Raw genomic sequence first — 22550 nt, forward strand, 5'->3', positions numbered from 1 at the left:
CAGGTGGAACTACAAAAGTTGAAGAAACCACAACGGAGACTATTCCATCTACATCCACAAAGCCACCTAAAGAATTCACCACTGGCCCAACAACCACTTCCACCACTGTAATTGTTGAAACCTCTACCTCAACACCACAGCCCACATCAACAGGTGAAGAAACAACAGGGCCAGTTGGCATTACTTCCAATCCCACGACTTCAACAACAACAACAAAGGCACCCACCACAAATACAGAGGAAATTACACCTACCACAGCTGGAACTTCAACAGTTGAAGAAACCACAATGGAGTCTATTCCATCTACATCCACAAGGCAACCTAAAGAATTCACCACTGGCCCAACAACCACTTCCACCACTGTAATTGTTGAAACCTCTACCTCAACACCACAGCCCACATCAACAGGTGAAGAAACAACAGGGCCAGTTGGCATTACTTCCAATCCTACTACTTCAACAACAACAACTGTGGAGGTAATTACACCTACCACAGGTGTAACTACAAAAGTTGAAGAAACCACAACGGAGACTATTCCATCTACATCCACAAAGCCACCTAAAGAATTCACCACTGGCCCAACAACCACTTCCACCACTGTAATTGTTGAAACCTCTACCTCAACACCACAGCCCACATCAACAGGTGAAGAAACAACAGGGCCAGTTGGCATTACTTCCAATCCCACAACTTCAACCACAACAACTGCAGAGGTAATTACACCTACCACAGGTGGAACTACAACAGTTGAAGTAACCACAACGGAGTCTATTCCATCCACATCCACAAAGCCACCTAAAGAATTCACCACTGGCCCAACAACCACTTCCACCACTGTAATTGTTGAAACCTCTACCTCAACACCACAGCCCACATCAACAGGTGAAGAAACAACAGGGCCAGTTGGCATTACTTCCAATCCCACGACTTCAACAACAACAACAAAGGCACCCACCACAAATACAGAGGAAATTACACCTACCACAGGTGGAACTACAACAGTTGAAGAAACCACAACGGAGTCTATTCCATCTACATCCACAAAGCAACCTAAAGAATTCACCACTGGCCCAACAACCACTTCCACCACTGTAATTGTTGAAACCTCTACCTCAGCACCACAGCCCACATCAACAGGTGAAGAAACAACAGGGCCAGTTGGCATTACTTCCAATCCCACGACTTCAACGAAAACAACTGAAGAGGTAATTACACCTACCACAGGTGGAACTACAAAAGTTGAAGAAAACACAACAGAGAATATTCCATCTACATCCACAAAGCCACCTAAAGAATTCACCACTGGCCCAACAACCACTTCCACCACTGTAATTGTTGAAACCTCTACCTCAACACCACAGCCCACATCAACAGGTGAAGAAACAACAGGGCCAGTTGGCATGACTTCCAATCCCACGACTTCAACGACAACAACTGCAGAGGTAATTACACCTACCACAGGTGGAACTACAAAAGTTGAAGAAACCACAACGGAGACTATTCCATCTACATCCACAAAGCCACCTAAAGAATTCACCACTGGCCCAACAACCACTTCCACCACTGTAATTGTTGAAACCTCTACCTCAACACCACAGCCCACATCAACAGGTGAAGAAACAACAGGGCCAGTTGGCATTACTTCCAATCCCACGACTTCAACAACAACAACAAAGGCACCCACCACAAATACAGAGGAAATTACACCTACCACAGCTGGAACTTCAACAGTTGAAGAAACCACAATGGAGTCTATTCCATCTACATCCACAAGGCAACCTAAAGAATTCACCACTGGCCCAACAACCACTTCCACCACTGTAATTGTTGAAACCTCTACCTCAACACCACAGCCCACATCAACAGGTGAAGAAACAACAGGGCCAGTTGGCATTACTTCCAATCCTACTACTTCAACAACAACAACTGTGGAGGTAATTACACCTACCACAGGTGTAACTACAAAAGTTGAAGAAACCACAACGGAGACTATTCCATCTACATCCACAAAGCCACCTAAAGAATTCACCACTGGCCCAACAACCACTTCCACCACTGTAATTGTTGAAACCTCTACCTCAACACCACAGCCCACATCAACAGGTGAAGAAACAACAGGGCCAGTTGGCATTACTTCCAATCCCACAACTTCAACCACAACAACTGCAGAGGTAATTACACCTACCACAGGTGGAACTACAACAGTTGAAGTAACCACAACGGAGTCTATTCCATCCACATCCACAAAGCCACCTAAAGAATTCACCACTGGCCCAACAACCACTTCCACCACTGTAATTGTTGAAACCTCTACCTCAACACCACAGCCCACATCAACAGGTGAAGAAACAACAGGGCCAGTTGGCATTACTTCCAATCCCACGACTTCAACAACAACAACAAAGGCACCCACCACAAATACAGAGGAAATTACACCTACCACAGGTGGAACTACAACAGTTGAAGAAACCACAACGGAGTCTATTCCATCTACATCCACAAAGCAACCTAAAGAATTCACCACTGGCCCAACAACCACTTCCACCACTGTAATTGTTGAAACCTCTACCTCAGCACCACAGCCCACATCAACAGGTGAAGAAACAACAGGGCCAGTTGGCATTACTTCCAATCCCACGACTTCAACGAAAACAACTGAAGAGGTAATTACACCTACCACAGGTGGAACTACAAAAGTTGAAGAGAAAACACAACAGAGAATATTCCATCTACATCCACAAAGCCACCTAAAGAATTCACCACTGGCCCAACAACCACTTCCACCACTGTAATTGTTGAAACCTCTACCTCAACACCACAGCCCACATCAACAGGTGAAGAAACAACAGGGCCAGTTGGCATTACTTCCAATCCCACGACTTCAACAACAACAACAAAGGCACCCACCACAAATACAGAGGAAATTACACCTACCACAGCTGGAACTTCAACAGTTGAAGAAACCACAATGGAGTCTATTCCATCTACATCCACAAGGCAACCTAAAGAATTCACCACTGGCCCAACAACCACTTCCACCACTGTAATTGTTGAAACCTCTACCTCAACACCACAGCCCACATCAACAGGTGAAGAAACAACAGGGCCAGTTGGCATTACTTCCAATCCCACGACTTCAACAACAACAACAAAGGCACCCACCACAAATACAGAGGAAATTACACCTACCACAGGTGGAACTACAACAGTTGAAGGAACCACAACGGAGTCTATTCCATCTACATCCACAAAGCCACCTAAAGAATTCACCACTGGCCCAACAACCACTTCCACCACTGTAATTGTTGAAACCTCTACCTCAACACCACAGCCCACATCAACAGGTGAAGAAACAACAGGGCCAGTTGGCATTACTTCCAATCCCACGACTTCAACAACAACAACAAAGGCACCCACCACAAATACAGAGGAAATTACACCTACCACAGCTGGAACTTCAACAGTTGAAGAAACCACAATGGAGTCTATTCCATCTACATCCACAAGGCAACCTAAAGAATTCACCACTGGCCCAACAACCACTTCCACCACTGTAATTGTTGAAACCTCTACCTCAACACCACAGCCCACATCAACAGGTGAAGAAACAACAGGGCCAGTTGGCATTACTTCCAATCCCACGACTTCAACAACAACAACAAAGGCACCCACCACAAATACAGAGGAAATTACACCTACCACAGGTGGAACTACAACAGTTGAAGGAACCACAACGGAGTCTATTCCATCTACATCCACAAAGCCACCTAAAGAATTCACCACTGGCCCAACAACCACTTCCACCACTGTAATTGTTGAAACCTCTACCTCAACACCACAGCCCACATCAACAGGTGAAGAAACAACAGGGCCAGTTGGCATTACTTCCAATCCCACAACTTCAACCACAACAACTGCAGAGGTAATTACACCTACCACAGGTGGAACTACAAAAGCTGAAGAAACCACAACGGAGTCTATTCCATCTACATCCACAAAGCCACCTAAAGAATTCACCACTGGCCCAACAACCACTTCCACCACTGTAATTGTTGAAACCTCTACCTCAGCACCACAGCCCACATCAACAGGTGAAGAAACAACAGGGCCAGTTGGCATTACTTCCAATCCCACGACTTCAACGAAAACAACTGAAGAGGTAATTACACCTACCACAGGTGGAACTACAAAAGTTGAAGAAACCACAACGGAGTCTATTCCATCTACATCCACAAAGCCACCTAAAGAATTCACCACTGGCCCAACAACCACTTCCACCACTGTAATTGTTGAAACCTCTACCTCAACACCACAGCCCACATCAACAGGTGAAGAAACAACAGGGCCAGTTGGCATTACTTCCAATCCCACGACTTCAACGAAAACAACTGCAGAGGTAATTACACCTACCACAGGTGGAACTACAAAAGTTGAAGAAAACACAACGGAGACTATTCCATCTACATCCACAAAGCCACCTAAAGAATTCACCACTGGCCCAACAACCACTTCCACCACTGTAATTGTTGAAACCTCTACCTCAACACCACAGCCCACATCAACAGGTGAAGAAACAACAGGGCCAGTTGGCATTACTTCCAATCCCACGACTTCAACGAAAACAACTGAAGAGGTAATTACACCTACCACAGGTGGAACTACAAAAGTTGAAGAAAACACAACGGAGACTATTCCATCTACATCCACAAAGCCACCTAAAGAATTCACCACTGGCCCAACAACCACTTCCACCACTGTAATTGTTGAAACCTCTACCTCAACAGCACAGCCCACATCAACAGGTGAAGAAACAACAGGGCCAGTTGGCATTACTTCCAATCCCACGACTTCAACGAAAACGACTGAAGAGGTAATTACACCTACCACAGGTGGAACTACAAAAGTTGAAGAAAACACAACGGAGACTATTCCATCTACATCCACAAAGCCACCTAAAGAATTCACCACTGGCCCAACAACCACTTCCACCACTGTAATTGTTGAAACCTCTACCTCAACACCACAGCCCACATCAACAGGTGAAGAAACAACAGGGCCAGTTGGCATTACTTCCAATCCCACGACTTCAACAACAACAACAAAGTCACCCACCACAAATACAGTGGAAATTACACCTACCACAGGTGGAACTACAACAGTTGAAGAAACCACAACAGAGACTATTCCATCTACATCCACAACGCCACCTAAAGTTGTCACCACTGGCCCAACTACATCTTCTACAACTTATATAATTGTAACTTCAAGTCCAACATCACAGCCTTCAACAACAAGTACAGAAACAACAGAGCCAGTTGTCATCACAGGCACATTATCAACAACAACTCCTTCAGCATCGCCACAAGTGATTATTACACCTACATCACAAGCAGTCACCACCAGCCAGTGCATTTGCAATGTTAATGGGACACAGTATCTACCAGGTAACATGCTATAAATGTCATTCAGACAATCAAAATAAATGACATTTCACTAATCTTTCAATTAACTTTAATTTGCAAAATGAAATGTTCTAACACTTGCCTTTCTCAACAATCAGGGAACCTAGTGTATAATGTGACCGATGCTTCAGGGTGGTGCTTCACAGCTTACTGCAAAGCAACGTGCCAAGTTGAAGTGGAATCAAATCCATGTCCTTCCTCTACACCACCCACTGTATCACCCACAACATCAGAAGAGACCACGACCACACCACCAACAACCCAATCCTCGCCAGACTGCACTAGCGTTCAGCCACCAAAAAAGGTAATTTTAAAAGGTTTTTAATAATAAAATTGGTATATTTGTCTTTGTGGTATAGTGTTTGTGTGTTCAACCCTGTGTGTGCATGTTTGAGTAATTGCTTTTCCTTATCAAATCAATGGCAGAATGGAGAATCTTGGCAGCTGAATAGCTGTACCACAGCAATTTGCCAGGACGGCATTGTTGTCCAGCTACCAGTAAAATGCAAGCCAGTGGAGCCACTACAGTGTGAGAATGGTCGTCCACCTGTCAAGGTCTATGATTCAACTGGATGCTGCTTTACGTATGAATGTGAATGTAAGTGACAACATACAACCCAACAATCTGAATTAAAATAAGACATTAATGCTCATTAGTTTTCATTGTCCTCTGTCAATATCTTAGATTATTATCAACTCATATTTTAACATGTTGCAGGTGTATGCAGTGGATGGGGTGGATCTCACTACATGACATTTGATGGAGTATATTACAATTTCCAGGAGAACTGCTCATACACCTTAGTGAAAGAAATCAACTTCAAATACAACCTTACCATTATTGTTGATAATCACTACTGTGGAAACGCAGACAGTGGATTCTGTCCTCAGTCCCTTATCATTCATTACAAATCCTATGAAGTGATTCTAACCCAGCAGAGATCTGGTGACACAACAGAAAATGTGGTAACTATTTTTTTTTAAATACATTTTTAAAATGAATATCCATAATGTTTTAATAATGCTGCTGCTTTATCATGCTTTATTGAAATCCCATAAATTTAAATGAAAACCAAAAATGTGGTTAACATTGTCATGTTACGACTTTCAAGATATCACATGACTCAACCATCTAAATGTGTATTCATTTCTACACAAATGCAGGTATATGTCAACAGTAAACGAATCTACCCAGCTTACAGAATGGGTGACATTGCTCTAACAAGTACTGGTGTGGAAGTCGTGTTGGAGATCACTGATCTTAAGGTTCAGGTGTCTTACAAGGGGTCATCATTTAGCATCAACCTTCCTTATTCCCTCTTCCAAAGCAGCACAGAGGGCCAGTGTGGTGAGTATTATTAAAGAGGGTCAATAAACATTTCACAGTTTCAAACCTTCAGTAGATGCTCCTATCTAGACCACCCTATAGAAATTTCATACAACAAGACAACTATGACTTGTCCTTGCTAACTAGGTTTTACCCTACTTAATATCCATATTTTTCAAGGTACCTGTGATAATTCCCAGAAGAATGACTGCCAGTCACCTAATGGTCAGATACAGAGCTGCTCAGTCGCAGCTAGCCAGTGGCTGATTCCAAACCAGGACTGTCCAACTCCTCCAACAGCACCACCCTCTACCACCATGGCAACCCCAAGCACATCCCCTACCCCCTGCAAGACAGTCATTTGTGAAATCATGAACAGCAAGTAAGCAACATATCAAACTAAGTTTGAAAAATGGAACAAGTGTAACGGATGTGAAACGGCTAGCTTAGTTAGCGGTGTGCGCTAAATAGCGTTTCAATCGGTTACGTCACTTGCTCTGAGACCTTGAAGTAGTAGTTCCCCTTGCTCTGCAAGGGCCGCGGCTTTTGTGGAGCGATGGGTAACGATGCTTCGAGGGTGACTGTTGTTGATGTGTGCAGAAGGTCCCTGGTTCGCGCCCGGGTATGGGCGAGGGGACTGTTTAAAATTATACTGTTACTAAGGCACACAATAGGAATGCCTAAATGACAATTCACTTCCTAATGTGTTTTATCAATTGTAATGTTAATTTACTTGTAATTACACCTGTTTTATCATAATACAGGTACCGTTCCATTGGCATTTCTAGTTTAAGGTTGCACTCCATGCATCTCTTTAAATCACTCTCTATGATATTTTATTTCAAAGGGTCTTTGAGGAATGCCATAAAGCGGTTTCTCCTGATGCCTTCATTCAGGCCTGTAGATCAGATGTCTGCAACAATGCTATTTCTAGCTGCTCTAGTCTGGAGGCGTATGCATCTGAATGTGCAAATAAAGGCATCTGCATTGATTGGAGGAAGTCAACCGATGGAGAATGTGGTGAGCTATGAATCCAAGCATAGTAGTCATGCCACAAATTCATAAGAAGCTACTTTTGTCTGAGGCAACTACTTAAAAAAAACGTTTTTGATGGTGTTCAGCATAACTGTGATCTATTTTTGTCCTGCAGAGCATACATGCCCAGCCACTAAGGTGTACATGCCATGTGGTCCAGCAGTTGAACCAACATGTAATACAAAGTAAGCTTTAGTCTGATTGGATGTTATATGAATTTTCTTAATTTGAGCATTTAAAAAAAAAATTATCTCCTGCATAATCCCAAACCTCTTTTGTATGCAGATATAATGAGAAGTATTTGAACAACCAAACCCAAATGACCAATAAGACGAAGGAGGGTTGCTTCTGTCCATCTAAAACCGTCTTGTTCAGCACCTACTCTGATACTTGTGTGGTCTCCTGTGGTAAGAATGGGTTATGGGTCATTTTGCAGGTAGCTATCAATTTGAAAATGACACCTTTCTGTATGTTGAAACCTTAAATGAATCATAAATAATGGCTTACAGGCTTTATTTGTAATGGAACAGTTAACAAAATGTGTTGATGTTGAGGTGTGAAGAATGTGACGCCAACCATGTGAGACAAAACTTTTAAACACACCCTCTATTTATTTTTCAGGCTGCACTGGACCTGATGGCAACCCCAAAATGGTAAGAATTTCCTCCATCTAAATATTCTCCAGATATTCATTCTCACATAGACATATCATGAGATGCATTTCACGTGAGTCAGGGAAACGTACATACTTGGATGGATACTTTTCATTGACATAGTATAGGTCTTGGCCTCTTTATTCCTTCCAATGAACTGACCAGAAGAAAACGTTTAATCTCTGAATAACTACCTCCAACCCATTTATTCTCACATAATGATGGTTAATATTAACTGTCATGGTTGAATCCAGTTCATTGTAGAACAAAAACATTTGAGTTACTCTTTTCTGTCTCTGTATTGACCTGATATTACCCTGTTTTTCCATTAAGCCTGGTGATACATGGGAGAGTGGTTGCCAGCAGTGCACCTGTGACATGGACTCCATGATTGTCCAGTGCCAGCCTATCACCTGCCCCACACCAGCCACACCCATCTGCAATGAGACTGGATACAGACTGGTGAACAAGACAGAAGGCTGCTGCCAGAAATATACATGTGGTGAGTGATGGAGCAGACCCTTCAGTAAATCATTAGAAAGCCAATTCTTATTCATACAGTACTAGACCAAGATTATCTGAAGTGTTCTGTAGGGTCATAGGGGTTATTTGACCCTCTATCGGCTTGTCTTTTAATCACTTCTCATTGGTTACCTCTGTAACAGAGTGCGATGCACTGCTTTGCCCCAAAGTCATGATGGACTGCCAACCAGGGTGGGAGGCAATTATAAGCACGTCCATCTCAAGTTGCTGTCCAGAGTATACCTGTGGTAAGTCCCCTTGATTTACTTCATCAGTGGTTTTGTAATTCCCCTGTATCACTGGTTACATTTGTGTTAACTCTGACATGAGTCACTAGTATTACTGACTGATTTCTTCTCAATGTGTGTCTGTTCAGTTCCTAAGGGTGTATGTGTCTACAATAACATTGAGTACCAGGTAAGAATAAATAATTTAAAATAAATGAAATTAAACAAGCTTCTGAAAGATACACCTAGAAATAGCTTAAGATAAGCTGTATTGTGTTTGCTGCCCTCATAATTGGTCACATTCTACTGTAGAACTGCTCCCTTTGCACTCTGACCCTGCTCTATTCAAAGTCTGTTATAGTGGATGATAACTTTTGTCTCTCTCTTTCACTCCAGCCTGGTGCTGAAGTTCCTGAAGGAACTTGTGAGAATTGTATCTGCAGCTCGACCATGGATCCTAGCACCAAGCTCAACAACATTGTGTGCACAAATATCTCCTGCAACACTACATGTTCACAGGTACAAAGATGATCAATTCATTTACATATTTATAAGAAACTTGCAGTAGCCTACTCTGGAAGCTGCTGCATGCTTATATAATAAGTGAACAATGATTCAATGATGGCTCTCCATCCTCGTCTTAGGGCTTCCAGTATCAGGCCATACCTGGTCAGTGTTGTGGGAAGTGTGTACAAACAAGCTGTGTGGTTACTATGCCAGATAAGACCAAACACACTATTCAGGTGAGTACAACAAGAGTGTATGAGGATGCATAATCTGTCTGCATGATCTGAAACTCCATCATAATTCTTCATCATCTTGTCCTTGTGCGATAGGTGAATGAAACGTGGTCACCACCTGGTGACAAATGTGTGAAGTACACATGTGAGAAACCTGGTGGCCAATATATACCAGGGGAGGTGAAGACTGTGTGCCCTGCATTCAGCCCAGAGAACTGTGTCCCAGTGAGTTTCTGTCCTATCTCACCTCCATCGTGGGGACAATCAACACTGCAGTTACACTGTTTTCCTTTCTCACTCAGAATGTTACTATCATTCCTAGTGCTCTTGGGTCATAGCGATAGATCTTTCAGTAACATTTCAAATGGAAGGGAGCTCACATAATGTATACAATCTTCCACTTATAAATCATCTCTCCTATTTTTCACCCCAGGGCACAGAAAAGACAGACGCAAATGGATGCTGCAAGACCTGTAAGTAACACTTCCAGCCAAAGCATTGCTAATAACCACCTATCTACTGGTTAATACTAGCATGCTATGTCACCTAAACAAGACCAACCGGAAACATTGTGTGACTACATACTGGCCAAAAATGTATATGTTGGCTGTTTCTGCTTCATCTACTGTCATACCAAACAATAGCCTAACTCTTGATGCATCTTCCCTGACCAGGCACAGAACGTAGCAATGTCTGTGAGATGAAGTACACCACCACTAGCATTGTCATCAGTGGCTGTGCGACCTCTGAGCCTGTGGAGATCAATTCCTGCTCAGGAAACTGTGGAACCTCTTCTATGTAAGTACTACAGATGCTGAATGCAGCACTAGTCAATGTCATGCAGGCCCCAGTTAGTGATCATCTATTCACTGTCTAGCGTGCCCTTTATGAACTAGGAGACAATTTGACTTATTTAATGCTCCTGTGCTCATCTTGTCAAGACAACCCAGGGAATTCAAGCCCTCTTTTCAACTTCTCTTGTGTTTCTGTGAATGTGCAGGTACTCAGCAGAGGCGAACACCATGATGCACTACTGCTCCTGCTGCCAAGAGGCGACCACTAGCCAGAAAGAGGTGGAGCTGATGTGCCCTGATGGATCAAAGGTCAAGCACTCCTACATCCACGTTGAGTCGTGTGGATGTCATGTCACAGACTGTGATGCAGGCACGACCACCGCCCCGGGGACAACGAGACCGCGCAGGAGGAGGCGCTAAACGTCTAGGGAGACAACATGCACACTGACATAGGAATTATCCTCATGACAAGGAGTGTTAAGTCCAAATTTGTTTTCTTGTTACGTTTTAATTAAATCTGTCATGACAGTGTATTTCTACAATCGGCAGCACTTAGCATTATGTTCTTATACCTTCATTGTAAAATTCATGTATTTTCTATGATAAATGTGGTGGAGAATCTCTTTTCTCATTTGTAGTAATTAATAAACAACAGCAGCATCATGTGCATGTTCCTTTGCTCTTTGAGGAATTCTCACAATCCTTCAAGCTATTCACAGTGACCACTATAACATTAACATTATGCTACTTAGAAGTATGTACAGGTAACTGCCAAAATAACAGTAACAACATAAAGTGTCCTAATAGGGCGTTGGGCCAACAGGAGCCGCCAGAAGAGCTTCAATGTACCTTGGCATAGATTCTCAAAGTGTCTGAAACTCTACTGGAGGGACGCGACACCATTCTTCCAAGAGAAATTCCATCATTTGGTGTTTTGTTGATGGTAGTGGAAAATGCTGTCTCAGGCACTGCTTCAGAATCTCCCATAAGTGTTCAATTGGGTTGAGATCTGGTGACTGAAACAGCCATATGGTTTAAATAGTTTTTATGTGCATCAAACCATTCAGAGATCACTCGTGCCCTGTGGATGGGGGCATTGTCATCCACTCCCATCAGGATAGAAATGATTCACCATAAGTTGAAGGTGATCACTTAGAATGGTTGTGTATGTACAGTACTGGTGTTTATCTTGCCCTCTAGAGCAGTGGCATTCAAAGTCGGGGTTGCAACGGAACTGCAGTGGGGTCGCCAAAATAAATAAAAAGTAGGGTACTGATTGTTGTATGGGACAATATATAAATGTTTTCGAGAAAGATCATTTGAAAGATAACATTTTGAGTAAATGTATGTATTGTTTTCTTTTCATTTTGATAAGAGATGAAAATTGAATTAATTTAAGGTTATTTGTTGATGTAAAAAGCTGGCTTTAAATATTGGTGGTCCCAGCTGAAAAATATTGAATACCACTGCTCTATGGGTTGAGTGGTCATTAACCATGGCAAGACAAATGCACCACACACCATAACAGAGACATCAGAACCCTCATTTACTCAAGATTTTCTATTATTTTGGCAGTTACCTGTAGCTAGCTACTAGTGGCTTTTGAAAATATAGTGACGCAACAAAACTTGCCAAGCAGTAAGTCACAAGTTAGTAAAGGTATAATAAAATATGTAGCTAGAATAGGGTAGTGACGTTCTTGTGTCATTGACAACATGGTGGGGTTTAATGGGGTAATCTGCAGATCAGACAGTGTCACCCAGTCTCTATCTCTATTGATGCAAGGACCGACCATCCATGAGATCAACATGTTAGTTTAAGGGCCAGATTCAATCCAATCGCATTTTGTCCACAATATGCACATTTTAAAGGCAATGTTCCAGTGATAGCAGAGACCACATTAACTGTGAAAGCAGCACGTCGGCTCAATCGGAAATTACATTCATATGTCAATTGCGCTGTAACACAGATCTTCCACAGTCCGAATTGAATGTTGGCCTTAATCATGTATTTGTTTACAATTACATCGTTTACAAAGAAGTAAAACAAGTTTATATTTTGGGTTATATGATGGGTTACAACAGTCGAACTAAGCTCATGAGTCATTTTTAAGTTATATTCTTCAAATGTCAATGGGTATATTTCAATCAAGTCCAAAAATGGCATGGCAAACAAACCAGGTTGAGATCTACACTACAAGACCAAGCAAATGCAGATAAAACATTTATTTCCATAATGTGTCATGAGTAAAATAAACAAGAGCAAATGTCAAATTGCAAACCTAATTTGATGCCCAAAAAGTTTTGTACATTCAAACCAGAAAACCCATTAAACTGCTGTAGTACGTAGCTTTGCCATTCCATTGCAACAGAATCAGAACAACCTTCCCAACATCCGCTAGAGTGCCTTCGAACAACCTTGTGCACATTGATCTAATAAGTAGCATGGCTAAACGTTGGAACTGTTAGGAGTTATACAGACGACTGGCTAAACATGACACAATAATGTTCAAAATATGTCTATGGGAATGGGACAAGTATGGGGTAAAACATAGAAGAAAACCTAGCATTTAAAATGAAAGTATTTGCTGTGTCTTCATGAAAGTGGAAGGTAAACAGGAACTTGTTAAATCAAGAGAGGATAGAGAAATCAATCAAATATAAGTGCCCAGAATTGGGATCACTGAAAATCAATTAAGTCGTTTAAATTTAAACAAGAAGAATTGTTACATACTGTATGACACCCATGGAGTATGGCCTAAGCATAAAATAAATTAACTATATATTTTCTTTAATGAATCACACCAAAACAGAGGATCTTTCCTTGGAAAAATATATGCACATCTTTGAAGATTAAGCGAATACAAATAGAAAATGAAAACCCCATGTTGAAATCAGACCTTTGGGTGGGGCGGCAACATTCAATACCTCATGTCAATGGATCTTTACAAGTCTCCTCTTTATGTGTGGGCCTATATAAGTTAGTGGTAGGACATGACATTTTATCTCTATGATAAACATACCAACGTATACCAATTTTCTGAACATCATATCATTTGGTTCTGCACACCATTTAAGTTATTAATCCAGCAGGGATTTTCACAGCCTCTAACAATTTGCAATAAAGCCAGTGAATTCAGATAGGATGAAGGGAAAGGATGATATCAGCAATATGTTTATTTCTTCACTGATTTCAATCATTTTATATCATTTGATATTGGATTACCATGATATATTCTTCCATCATAGTTAACAACCACTAACCAGTGATATAGAAACATTCAGAGGCATTTTTGGTTGGAGAAGTACAAAATCATATGGCATTATCCAGAGTAGAATGAAATGGTGACAAATTAACCTTAACAATTGAGACATTGATAGGCATTGGCTGTGTGGCTATGCGAGGATTTGCACATCTTCTAAGTCATCACGGTTTGTTATATTGTGATAAGTCCTCTTTCTGCTCTGAACCGCTGCATACCTACATCTCTTGTCTTCATAATTTATCATCTTTTGAATATATAACTATATTTATACAGATTGAGATTATTTATATATATATATATATAAATAATCAAACACAGATAGGCTCAAGACAGTACTGGTCAATACACATATACAGAGAAGACTGGCTAGGGAGCTCTCAACAATGTCTCACAACAACTGCTATCTCAAAGATCTAAAGCTTCTGGAGGATCAATTCCTTTCATTACCCCTACATCGCACTGCATCAACATTAATTGTACATAATTCTGAGTAAAGAGGAATGTAAAATTGAGAGGCCAACCAGCCATCACAGCACTTATCAGTAGGCATACCAATTTGTCCCAATCCCAGAAGTGGACTGGGAACACAGCTATACATTGATTCTTAATACAGATGGTAATGTAAACAGATGTATAAATGTGTGACACCTCAGATATGGACATCTGCTTATGGTTGAAAACTGCTGGATTGTATTTAGTGTGAGTGACAGTTGAGAGCTCGCAGGCCTGAGTGCATATTTACAAACTGTGCAGGGTGATGTTGCTGTGAATGGGCAATGTTCTGGCCGCCACAGTGGCTCTATTTGTGGCTCCACTGTTACAGCTCTTCTGTCATCTGCAGCAGAGAGTTGATGGCGGCATCCTTGTTACCTTGCTGGGCCTCAATTACAGTGCGGATCACATCCCTGTCCAGATTGGGGAACATGTCCTGCAGTGCCTTAAGATCCTCCTCACTACAGGGAGCTTCTTGTGGGGCGACTGTGGGTGCTGCAGGCATACCCATGGGCACCATTCCCTGGTTGTATACAGTGGGCACTCCTGAGAAGAGCAAACCAGAGAGAAATGGGTAAGCAACAATCTCCTATTAATCTCCTATAATTTAAAACAGGTCAGCAGTTCTTAAGGGAAACACACACTAATAAACATCAGCCTTGCACAGTAAGTAGATCACCTGCTGGGTGCCGATGAGCAGTGGCAATTCAACATGTAGAATAGTCAGGAAAATGAACAGAAAATGACAATGTTCTGTGGTCAGTCAGAGGCGTGGTCTGTTTCGTCCTTTAGTTTCACTTACATAAGGCAAGCTATGACCACTTCCATTTGGAAAGTAGACTAGCAATCAAAATAGAACTGGGCCTTAGATGTTTATAATTTTATAATTAGCCTAGCAGTAGTAATCATTATGTTATGGGTTAGATGGAAAGATCTATGTGCATTGTATTTGGGAAGAGGGAAAGGGGGCCTGTCTCTGAGGGCAAGAATGATTCCATAAGGGTGGAATAGAGCTGATGGAGTTCGAGCTGACAGATCATAATTACTGTTCTATAACATTGTCTTGTATCTTTACTGTTTTATATACTCTGAATATGAATATACAGTTTTTATATATTCTTAGAGATCAAAAGTAGTGTTAGATTTAGGCTCTTTGTGTATGAGGAGTGTAATTATCTAGTGGATTGCAGTAGCATGTAGTCATGTTAGTAGCCTGTAGTCGGTAAGTGTGCTTTTGCAGCTGCAACACCTAGTGTGGTGAATTATTCTATCTTGAGTTTTCTTGGAGTCCGTTTGGGTTTTTGTATCAAAAATAAACCTAACACTACATCACAGTGGAGAGTATGGTTCTACTCACCTGCAATGGGTATGTATCCTACCCCCTGCTGATAGACTGTGGGCATGAGGACAACGGGTGGAGACATATGCATACCTGCTGTCATGTTCTGAAAGCATGAGAGCCAAAAGGAAGAGATAAGGGGCAAGTTGTTAGATAACATCAATCAATCACTTTCAAACTGTACTACAATGACAATGTACAATTTGAGCATGCGTGTTTTATGAACTCACAGCATAAGACATGACCAGGTTGATCATGCCCTCCTTGTCATCGCCTTGTCTGCCACTGAGGCTGTACCACTCATCAACCACACTGCCCTCTCTCAGGCCTTCCGGGATGGTGACGTGTGTCCATGCAATTCTGTCATCCATGGAGAATGCCCTCTGGAAAAGTGACAAGCACAAACACCTCAAATCAGTAACTTATCCCTAAAATCAAGGATGATCATCAAGAAGAAATACTCAAAGTATATTGCTGTCAATAACTCTAGACAGGCCTAATTGTCGGGCCAATAACAAGTTATGATCTTCTCCTCACCCACCGCCCCCTAATTCCTTCTTTCTTACTTCATCAAAGATCTCCAGGTAGAAGGAGTCTACTCCAGGTGGGACAGTGCACTGGATAACTTTGTTCCATCGTGGATTCTTGGCACCATTATGAGCTGTGGGTGTTTCATAAACAGCATACCCTAGTCGGACCCTGCAGTAAGGGTCCATGCGTGTCATGCCATAGTTTTTAGCTAGCTTGGCCTGGAGAAAAGAGGGACATAACAGTGACTCACATGAAAACATTCCCACTGCATTAATAACCTTGTGTTCCACAATAAGTCTTGATTCTAGGGAAAGACCAAGCAGATGCCGTTAAAAAAAACCTACCTGCACTACAGTGATGCTAAGCCGTCCTACAGTGCCCAGGGATCCCCCATACTGCAACTGCTGCGCTGCTTGGGCATCCAACTGAACTTGTTGCTGCTGCTGGGTGGGAGTAATACGCAGGAAGTCTTGGGGCAACTCCCCAATGTATACCTAAAATGACAAAAGGAACAGAGGAATTGTGAGTGAGGACAGGTAAACCACACTAGAGGAAGAAAAGGGTCACAATATGCAGCGATTTCTCGGACACACCGTTGACAGCATGTTAGGTGACGCGACAAACAATGGACGCTATGTGAGAATTCTACAAAGAACATGAGTAAACAAATCTATTTTCACTAAATGTTAATAATATGGTCGTGAAAATACATGAATCATTTGAAAACATTAATGTGGCAGTTGTTACCCATGTCTAAAAATCCCAAATACTGTAATGTTATGATATTTACGCGATATGAGCCCAAATCTAAAGCAAGTGCCGTGCTAAGAATTCTGTGGGACAGCCCTTTTTGTGAAACCCACGAAATCAGTGTGTTCATATTTGCTTTGAAAATGTTTATTATTTTTAATTGTACATTTATTTAACTAGGCAAGTCAGTTAAGAACAAATTTTATTTTCAATGACGGCCTAGGAACAGCGGGTTAACTGCCAACGCTCTAACCACTAGGCTACCCTGCCAACCCGTTTCATGGGTATTGGACATCCTTGGACTGAAATATAAGGTAAAACTATATTATTTTGGCTCTATCATTACATTTTTTCTTCAGAGACACAAACAAAACATAGCAGGTTACAAAGTAGAGCTTCGTAGCCAGTGTTGCCAACTATTTTTCAGTGAGACCAACTATTGGCTCCTTGATTTGTCGCTAGATGACGTTTTGCCTTGTGGCACAAGGCAAAACGTTAGATGCCGATTAAGCATTTTCTTCTCACACTTTTGTTTTCTGCAGTATTGATTGGGAAAAGTCGCTAAAGGCTATCAAAAATGTAGAAACCCACCGTGTCAAAACTCCCTAAAAGGCAGCCTGAAAAGTAGCTGAATATATCGCTAGAATATTTGACCAATAAAAAAAGTCACTGGAGGGATCTGAAAACTTACTAAATAAATTGGCAACTTTGCATCGTAGCTACAATTTCATGTAGGGGTTGCTCCAAATTCCTGTCCCCCCCCCCACTCACATTTCCATGATGAGTGCTATCTTGCTAGCTGTGTGGGAGTGCTTGACACTGTTCCATGAGGCAACTGGGGCGAGAGGCAGCGCTGTGCAGCATTGGCAGTATTATGCCACTTTTTGTGATTAATGGTTTTATTCTTTCAAGTAAAAACTACAAGAATTCAGTGGCAACAGGCTTACAATCGATAACAACATAGCTAAGTGAATTGAAAATGTGTCCCAGCTATCTTTCTGTGCAGGCAGCTCACTGTTTTTTCTGAGCCTAGGCTAATTATTTACTGGGAATGGTGCAGTTTATACTCCCTTTACCAGAGAAATTCATCAACACCAAAAAATAACATTACAATGTAATCCAACTCAGGCGTAGACCTACCTTAGAAGTAAGCTATGTTATTAGACTAGTAGATTTCTGTGTAACAGTTCAGACTTAGTGAGAAGTGTGTCTGTGCTAGGCTGTGTGTGATGTTTTGTGTGTGTTTGTTGGTGGGTGCTGTGTGAGGATTCAGAGAAATGTGTGTCTGTTAGGCACTGTGTGTGTGTTGGTGGGGGTGCTGTTTGAGTGTGTGGGGATACTGTGTGTGTGTGGGATATGCAGAGTGTGTATGCAGGTGGCACAGGGTTGGGCCTATTATTTGGAACTCTGGGCCTATTCAGTTGGACAACTAACTACAACATAACTGTGATATATACATTACATTTACATTTACATTTAAGTCATTTAGCAGACGCTCTTATCCAGAGCGACTTAAATATATACTGCCTAACAGTTGCTAATTGGTAAATACTAAATACTAAGTCTGTTTTTTTGTTCATAATTATGTAATCAATGCCAATTATATGTACTCTTAACACCCCTGGTGTGTGTGTACACGGGCATGGGTTCCACATTTACTCCTCAGTGTAAACTACCAGTTCTGCATAAAACATCAATATATGTTAACAATGACCACCTTAGTTTAAATCAATGCTCTTAACTTCCTGTATTTTGTGTTTATTCCATATAGATCAATTAGCATATTAAAGTATCACATTTTTATAAATTGTACAAAAAATGAATCTAATTTCATAAATTGTTTAAAATTGTACAAACTCTCAGTTTTGCATAAAACATTCAGATTTGAGAATTATATGACCATCCCTACTTTTAATTATTGGGCTTTAATTATTGTAATTGTGTTTTGCATACTGACTTATTTGCGTAATTTTTCATAATATGGCATTTTAATTTCATACATGTAATTTTGAATCATCTCTGTGTTGTAGATAAACCCTGAAAATGGCATAACAATATGAATACCCTATCTTTAGTTATTGGACAAAAAGTGTCAGGTGACTTGGTCCCTTATATTGAGAAGGCTTTTCAGTCCAGGGTTCAATCAGTCTGGGAAACCGGTCCAACATCATCAGATCTAGCTTGGCCATGCCTCTCCATCACTGCCCTATAGAGGTGGTTCAGTAAAATGTTGCTCTCTTGCCTAGACTTCAGCTCAAATTGGCTAACAGACGACAGTGGTTTAGCTGTGTCCTAATAAACTCAAGCAAGTTTAAATCTGGGCAAGTAACATTAGCTAAGCTGGCCACAACATCCCAACATACAGCACAGGGGTGGCAGCATTAAGTTGTGGGGGTGCTTTGCTGCAGGAGGGACTGGTGCACTTCACAAAATAGATGGCAAATGGGTCTTCCAAATGGACAATGACCCCAAGCATACTTCCAAAGTTGTGGCAAAATGGAGGGATGGGCCAAAATTCACCCAACTTATTGTGGGAAGCTTGTGGAAGGCTACCCAAAACGTTTGACCCAAGTTAAACAATTTAAAGGCAATGCTACCAAATACGGTTTGAGTGTATATAAACGTCTGACGTGATGAAAGAAAGAAAAGCTGAAATAAATCCTTCTCTCTACTATTATTCTGACATTTCACATTCTTAAAATAAAGTGGTGATCCTAACTGGCCTAAAACAGGGAATTTGTATTTGTATTAAATGTCAGGAATTGTGAAAAACTGAGTTTTATCTATTTGGCTAAGGTGTATGTAAACTTCCGACTTCAACTACACATGTTATTCAATCATTGCACACACACTGCCCGCGAGCGTCTTCGTAGCCAGGCGCTAAAATAGAACTTGGTTCTATTTGTGAAGCTTAACGCGCTGCAAGTCCTTCCTCTCCCATCTCCTCATTGGTTTTTAGGAGCATATACCACATGCTCTCTCTTAATTGTTTTTTTAGGAGCATATACCCACATGGGTGATTGAAAGATTAACTGAGGTCCACACTCCAGTCAGTAGTGGCAATGCACCTTAAAGTTGGTTGCCAACCACCATATAAGGTCAGAAAACAAACTTTTACCCTTTTATCTGTGGATTAGAGGACCTTGTGAATTTCAGCTAAAATAACAACCCAATGTTTATATCCCAGGACAAATTGGCTAGCAACAGCAAGCTAGCTAGCTAGATTGCCATACATCTTTAATGCTTTTTGACCTGTCCCCAAATTAATATAGTTGGTTCAGAGTTTGTTTTGATATTTCAATCTGCGTGTCTTGATCGCGTCTGGGGAGTGGGGACAAAATCAACATGCGTGCGGTCTGGTCAGCATGTAAGGCTCCTGTGAATACAGTAGTTAGCTAGATGGAAGATGGCGGAAACTGAGGTTTTGTTTGAAACTGTTAGTGAGTCGAGTGAAGCCAATAGTACAGAAAGTGAGAATGAGTGGGTGACAGCACCGAAGAAAAAGCAAAACAAGAGAAGAAAAGCTATGTTGGAAAATAGGAAACCACTAGACTCATTTTTGGTCTGAGTCAGGGTTTTGGATCAGTTTTGGGATCAATACTACTTGGGAAATCCATTTCACGTCTCCATGAAAATCTGGAATGTGTTGGAAAAAAGTGTGGACTCAGTGAGTCACAAGAAGTGGTCTTATTTCGATTTTTTGTATGTCTGCGGAGCAGAAGAGGCGCGTGTTAAGACTCAAAAAGATATCATAGCAGAATGCCTATCAAGGGGGTTATTTCTGGTGTGGTGCAAGAAATAAAGGCTGAGGATATAACTGAAGACATCGATGGAGTGGTTGGTGCACGTCGATTGACCTGTATGGTATACAGAGAAAATAAGTTCCCTACTGTTCTTTGATGAATAGTTTCTCCCTTGATAGCCTGTAAGAGATTTTGTGTACAAGCCCCTTCAGTGTCATGAATGTAAAATATTTCATCATGTGTCAAGTGTGTGCAGAAAGGAAGAATATTGTATGCCCGATGGAGGGAAATGATGCACCCGTGGAGGTGAACATGCCCCTGAATTCTTGTGCCCTGTGAAGGAGAAAGAGGTGGAATGGGTAAAGAGTGTCCAGCTGTCCCCTATCTGGAGGTGTTGAGAAAATTGGAAGGAACAAATGGCAGGGAAGAAGCAATGGTAGAGCCACCAAAACCAGTGAAGGTTTCTCATCAACTGAGGGATAGTGAAATGCTACATGTTAAAAAGGTGGATTTTGTATTATTTATTGCAATGGTCATAAACTGCACAGCACAAGCGGAGAAGAAGTCTAAGAAAATTGGAATCATTGTGAATGCCGCTGAACGTGTTTTGTGTCTTCGTGATTTCACAGCCGGGGCAGTGCAAGAAATCCTGTCGGTGAATGTAGGCCCCTGAGCCTGTGTGTAGGGATGTATTTTATGTGGACTGTTAAATGATGATTTATGTATTTTTTTTATTTGAAGTGTTTTATTTTGTATGTCTTTTCCCCCTTACCCGGAATATTTTATTTTTAGTGCTTATTCAATACCCCAGCCAGCTGGTGGCGGTAATGCACCATTGCCATTGGATACCAACCGCCGTTAAACCCTATCGAAGAAGAAGTAACGTTAGCTAGCTAGATAACTGGCTAGTTGACTTTAGATTTAACCAGTAGCTTGGCCATTTTCGTAGCTAGTTAGCCTAGTGTTAACCACGCAATTGTGGTTATTGCTCCTGGCAAGCTCTAGCTAAGGAGCGCAAGCTAGCTACCGTTAGCTATATCCAGAGACTTGCCAAACTTTAGTCTTCTAAATTAACTTAGCTGGCTGACGTAAAAACGACCCACCCAGCAAGCTAGCTTGTTGAAGCTAATGTATCTATCTACCTGGAAGTTAATTAGCTACTGTAACTAGCTAACGCTACGGTGTTATTTGCATTAAAACGTTGCAGCTAGCTACATATAGTGATTATTGAAGCTAACGTTAGCTAAAATGGTGTTTATCTGTGTTCGTTGGCTAATTTAACGCTAGCTAGCTACTATAGCTTGTTAGCTGTTATATTTACCTGTCCTCGTTGGGTGCTAATGGTAGTACTCATTCCGTTTTGAAGTGTGTCAGTTTCACAAATAACGAAAGCCTACTGTGACACTGTACAGTTAGAAAGAAGAGAGGAAATATGACTAGCAAAAAAAGTAAACAACTCAAGCTCGCCAGCTATCCAATCGTGTCACGCCAAGAATCCTGACTAATCAGCTGACTTGACTTCGTTCAGCTTCTGATTGGTGCGTTTCAGGACATCAGTAAGGGTGCAGTCGCAAATTCAGTCTGATTTGGGCGAGAGAAAAATATAGGGCAACTCAATTATCCATAATAGCCAATAGCTTTTCTCCTTAATTAAAAAAAAAAAACAGGAC

At 41.4% G+C, this 22550-nt stretch overlaps 2 protein-coding genes across 2 annotated transcripts in view; one reads left to right on the forward strand and one right to left on the reverse strand.

The window, feature by feature from the left end:
* LOC124033475 (mucin-5AC-like) overlaps nt 1-11423 on the forward strand; it is a 29806-nt gene extending 18383 nt beyond the window's left edge. Inside the window, 20 exon segments of the mRNA XM_046345500.1 lie at nt 2706-3298; nt 3332-5444; nt 5561-5766; nt 5889-6060; nt 6181-6428; nt 6627-6810; nt 6970-7171; nt 7637-7809; nt 7940-8009; nt 8110-8231; nt 8446-8477; nt 8811-8979; nt 9143-9247; nt 9376-9416; nt 9623-9745; nt 9871-9969; nt 10063-10191; nt 10400-10439; nt 10641-10764; nt 10967-11423. Coding sequence (XP_046201456.1) covers nt 2706-3298; nt 3332-5444; nt 5561-5766; nt 5889-6060; nt 6181-6428; nt 6627-6810; nt 6970-7171; nt 7637-7809; nt 7940-8009; nt 8110-8231; nt 8446-8477; nt 8811-8979; nt 9143-9247; nt 9376-9416; nt 9623-9745; nt 9871-9969; nt 10063-10191; nt 10400-10439; nt 10641-10764; nt 10967-11180 — 5159 coding nt within the window. The 3' untranslated portion in view covers nt 11181-11423.
* Nucleotides 11424-12970: 1547 nt separating this feature from the next.
* LOC124033672 (toll-interacting protein-like) lies at nt 12971-22388 on the reverse strand. Its single transcript, XM_046345841.1, has 6 exons — nt 22202-22388; nt 16732-16881; nt 16423-16605; nt 16087-16239; nt 15875-15962; nt 12971-15063 (listed from the first exon to the last, which is right to left on the reverse strand). The coding sequence occupies exons 1-6, from the start codon at nt 22232-22234 to the stop codon at nt 14843-14845; spliced, it is 828 nt and encodes a 275-aa protein (XP_046201797.1). The 5' UTR covers nt 22235-22388; the 3' UTR covers nt 12971-14842.
* Between the last annotated feature and the right edge of the window lie 162 nt (nt 22389-22550).

Source organism: Oncorhynchus gorbuscha, linkage group LG04 (genome assembly GCF_021184085.1).
Source record: "Oncorhynchus gorbuscha isolate QuinsamMale2020 ecotype Even-year linkage group LG04, OgorEven_v1.0, whole genome shotgun sequence".
Classification (NCBI taxonomy): Eukaryota; Metazoa; Chordata; class Actinopteri; order Salmoniformes; family Salmonidae; genus Oncorhynchus; species Oncorhynchus gorbuscha.

What these genes read in the sequence shown, in the direction of transcription:
- LOC124033672 (XM_046345841.1), bottom strand. Translation starts at nt 22,234, where the DNA reads ATGAGTACTACCATTAGCACCCAACGAGGACAG. An exon ending in ACCTGGTCATGTCTTATGCT is followed by an intron (nt 15,963 to 16,086) that starts GTGAGTTCATAA and finishes TCATGCTTTCAG; the next exon opens with AACATGACAGCAGGTATGCA. An exon ending in AGGATACATACCCATTGCAG is followed by an intron (nt 15,064 to 15,874) that starts GTGAGTAGAACC and finishes TGCTCTTCTCAG; the next exon opens with GAGTGCCCACTGTATACAAC.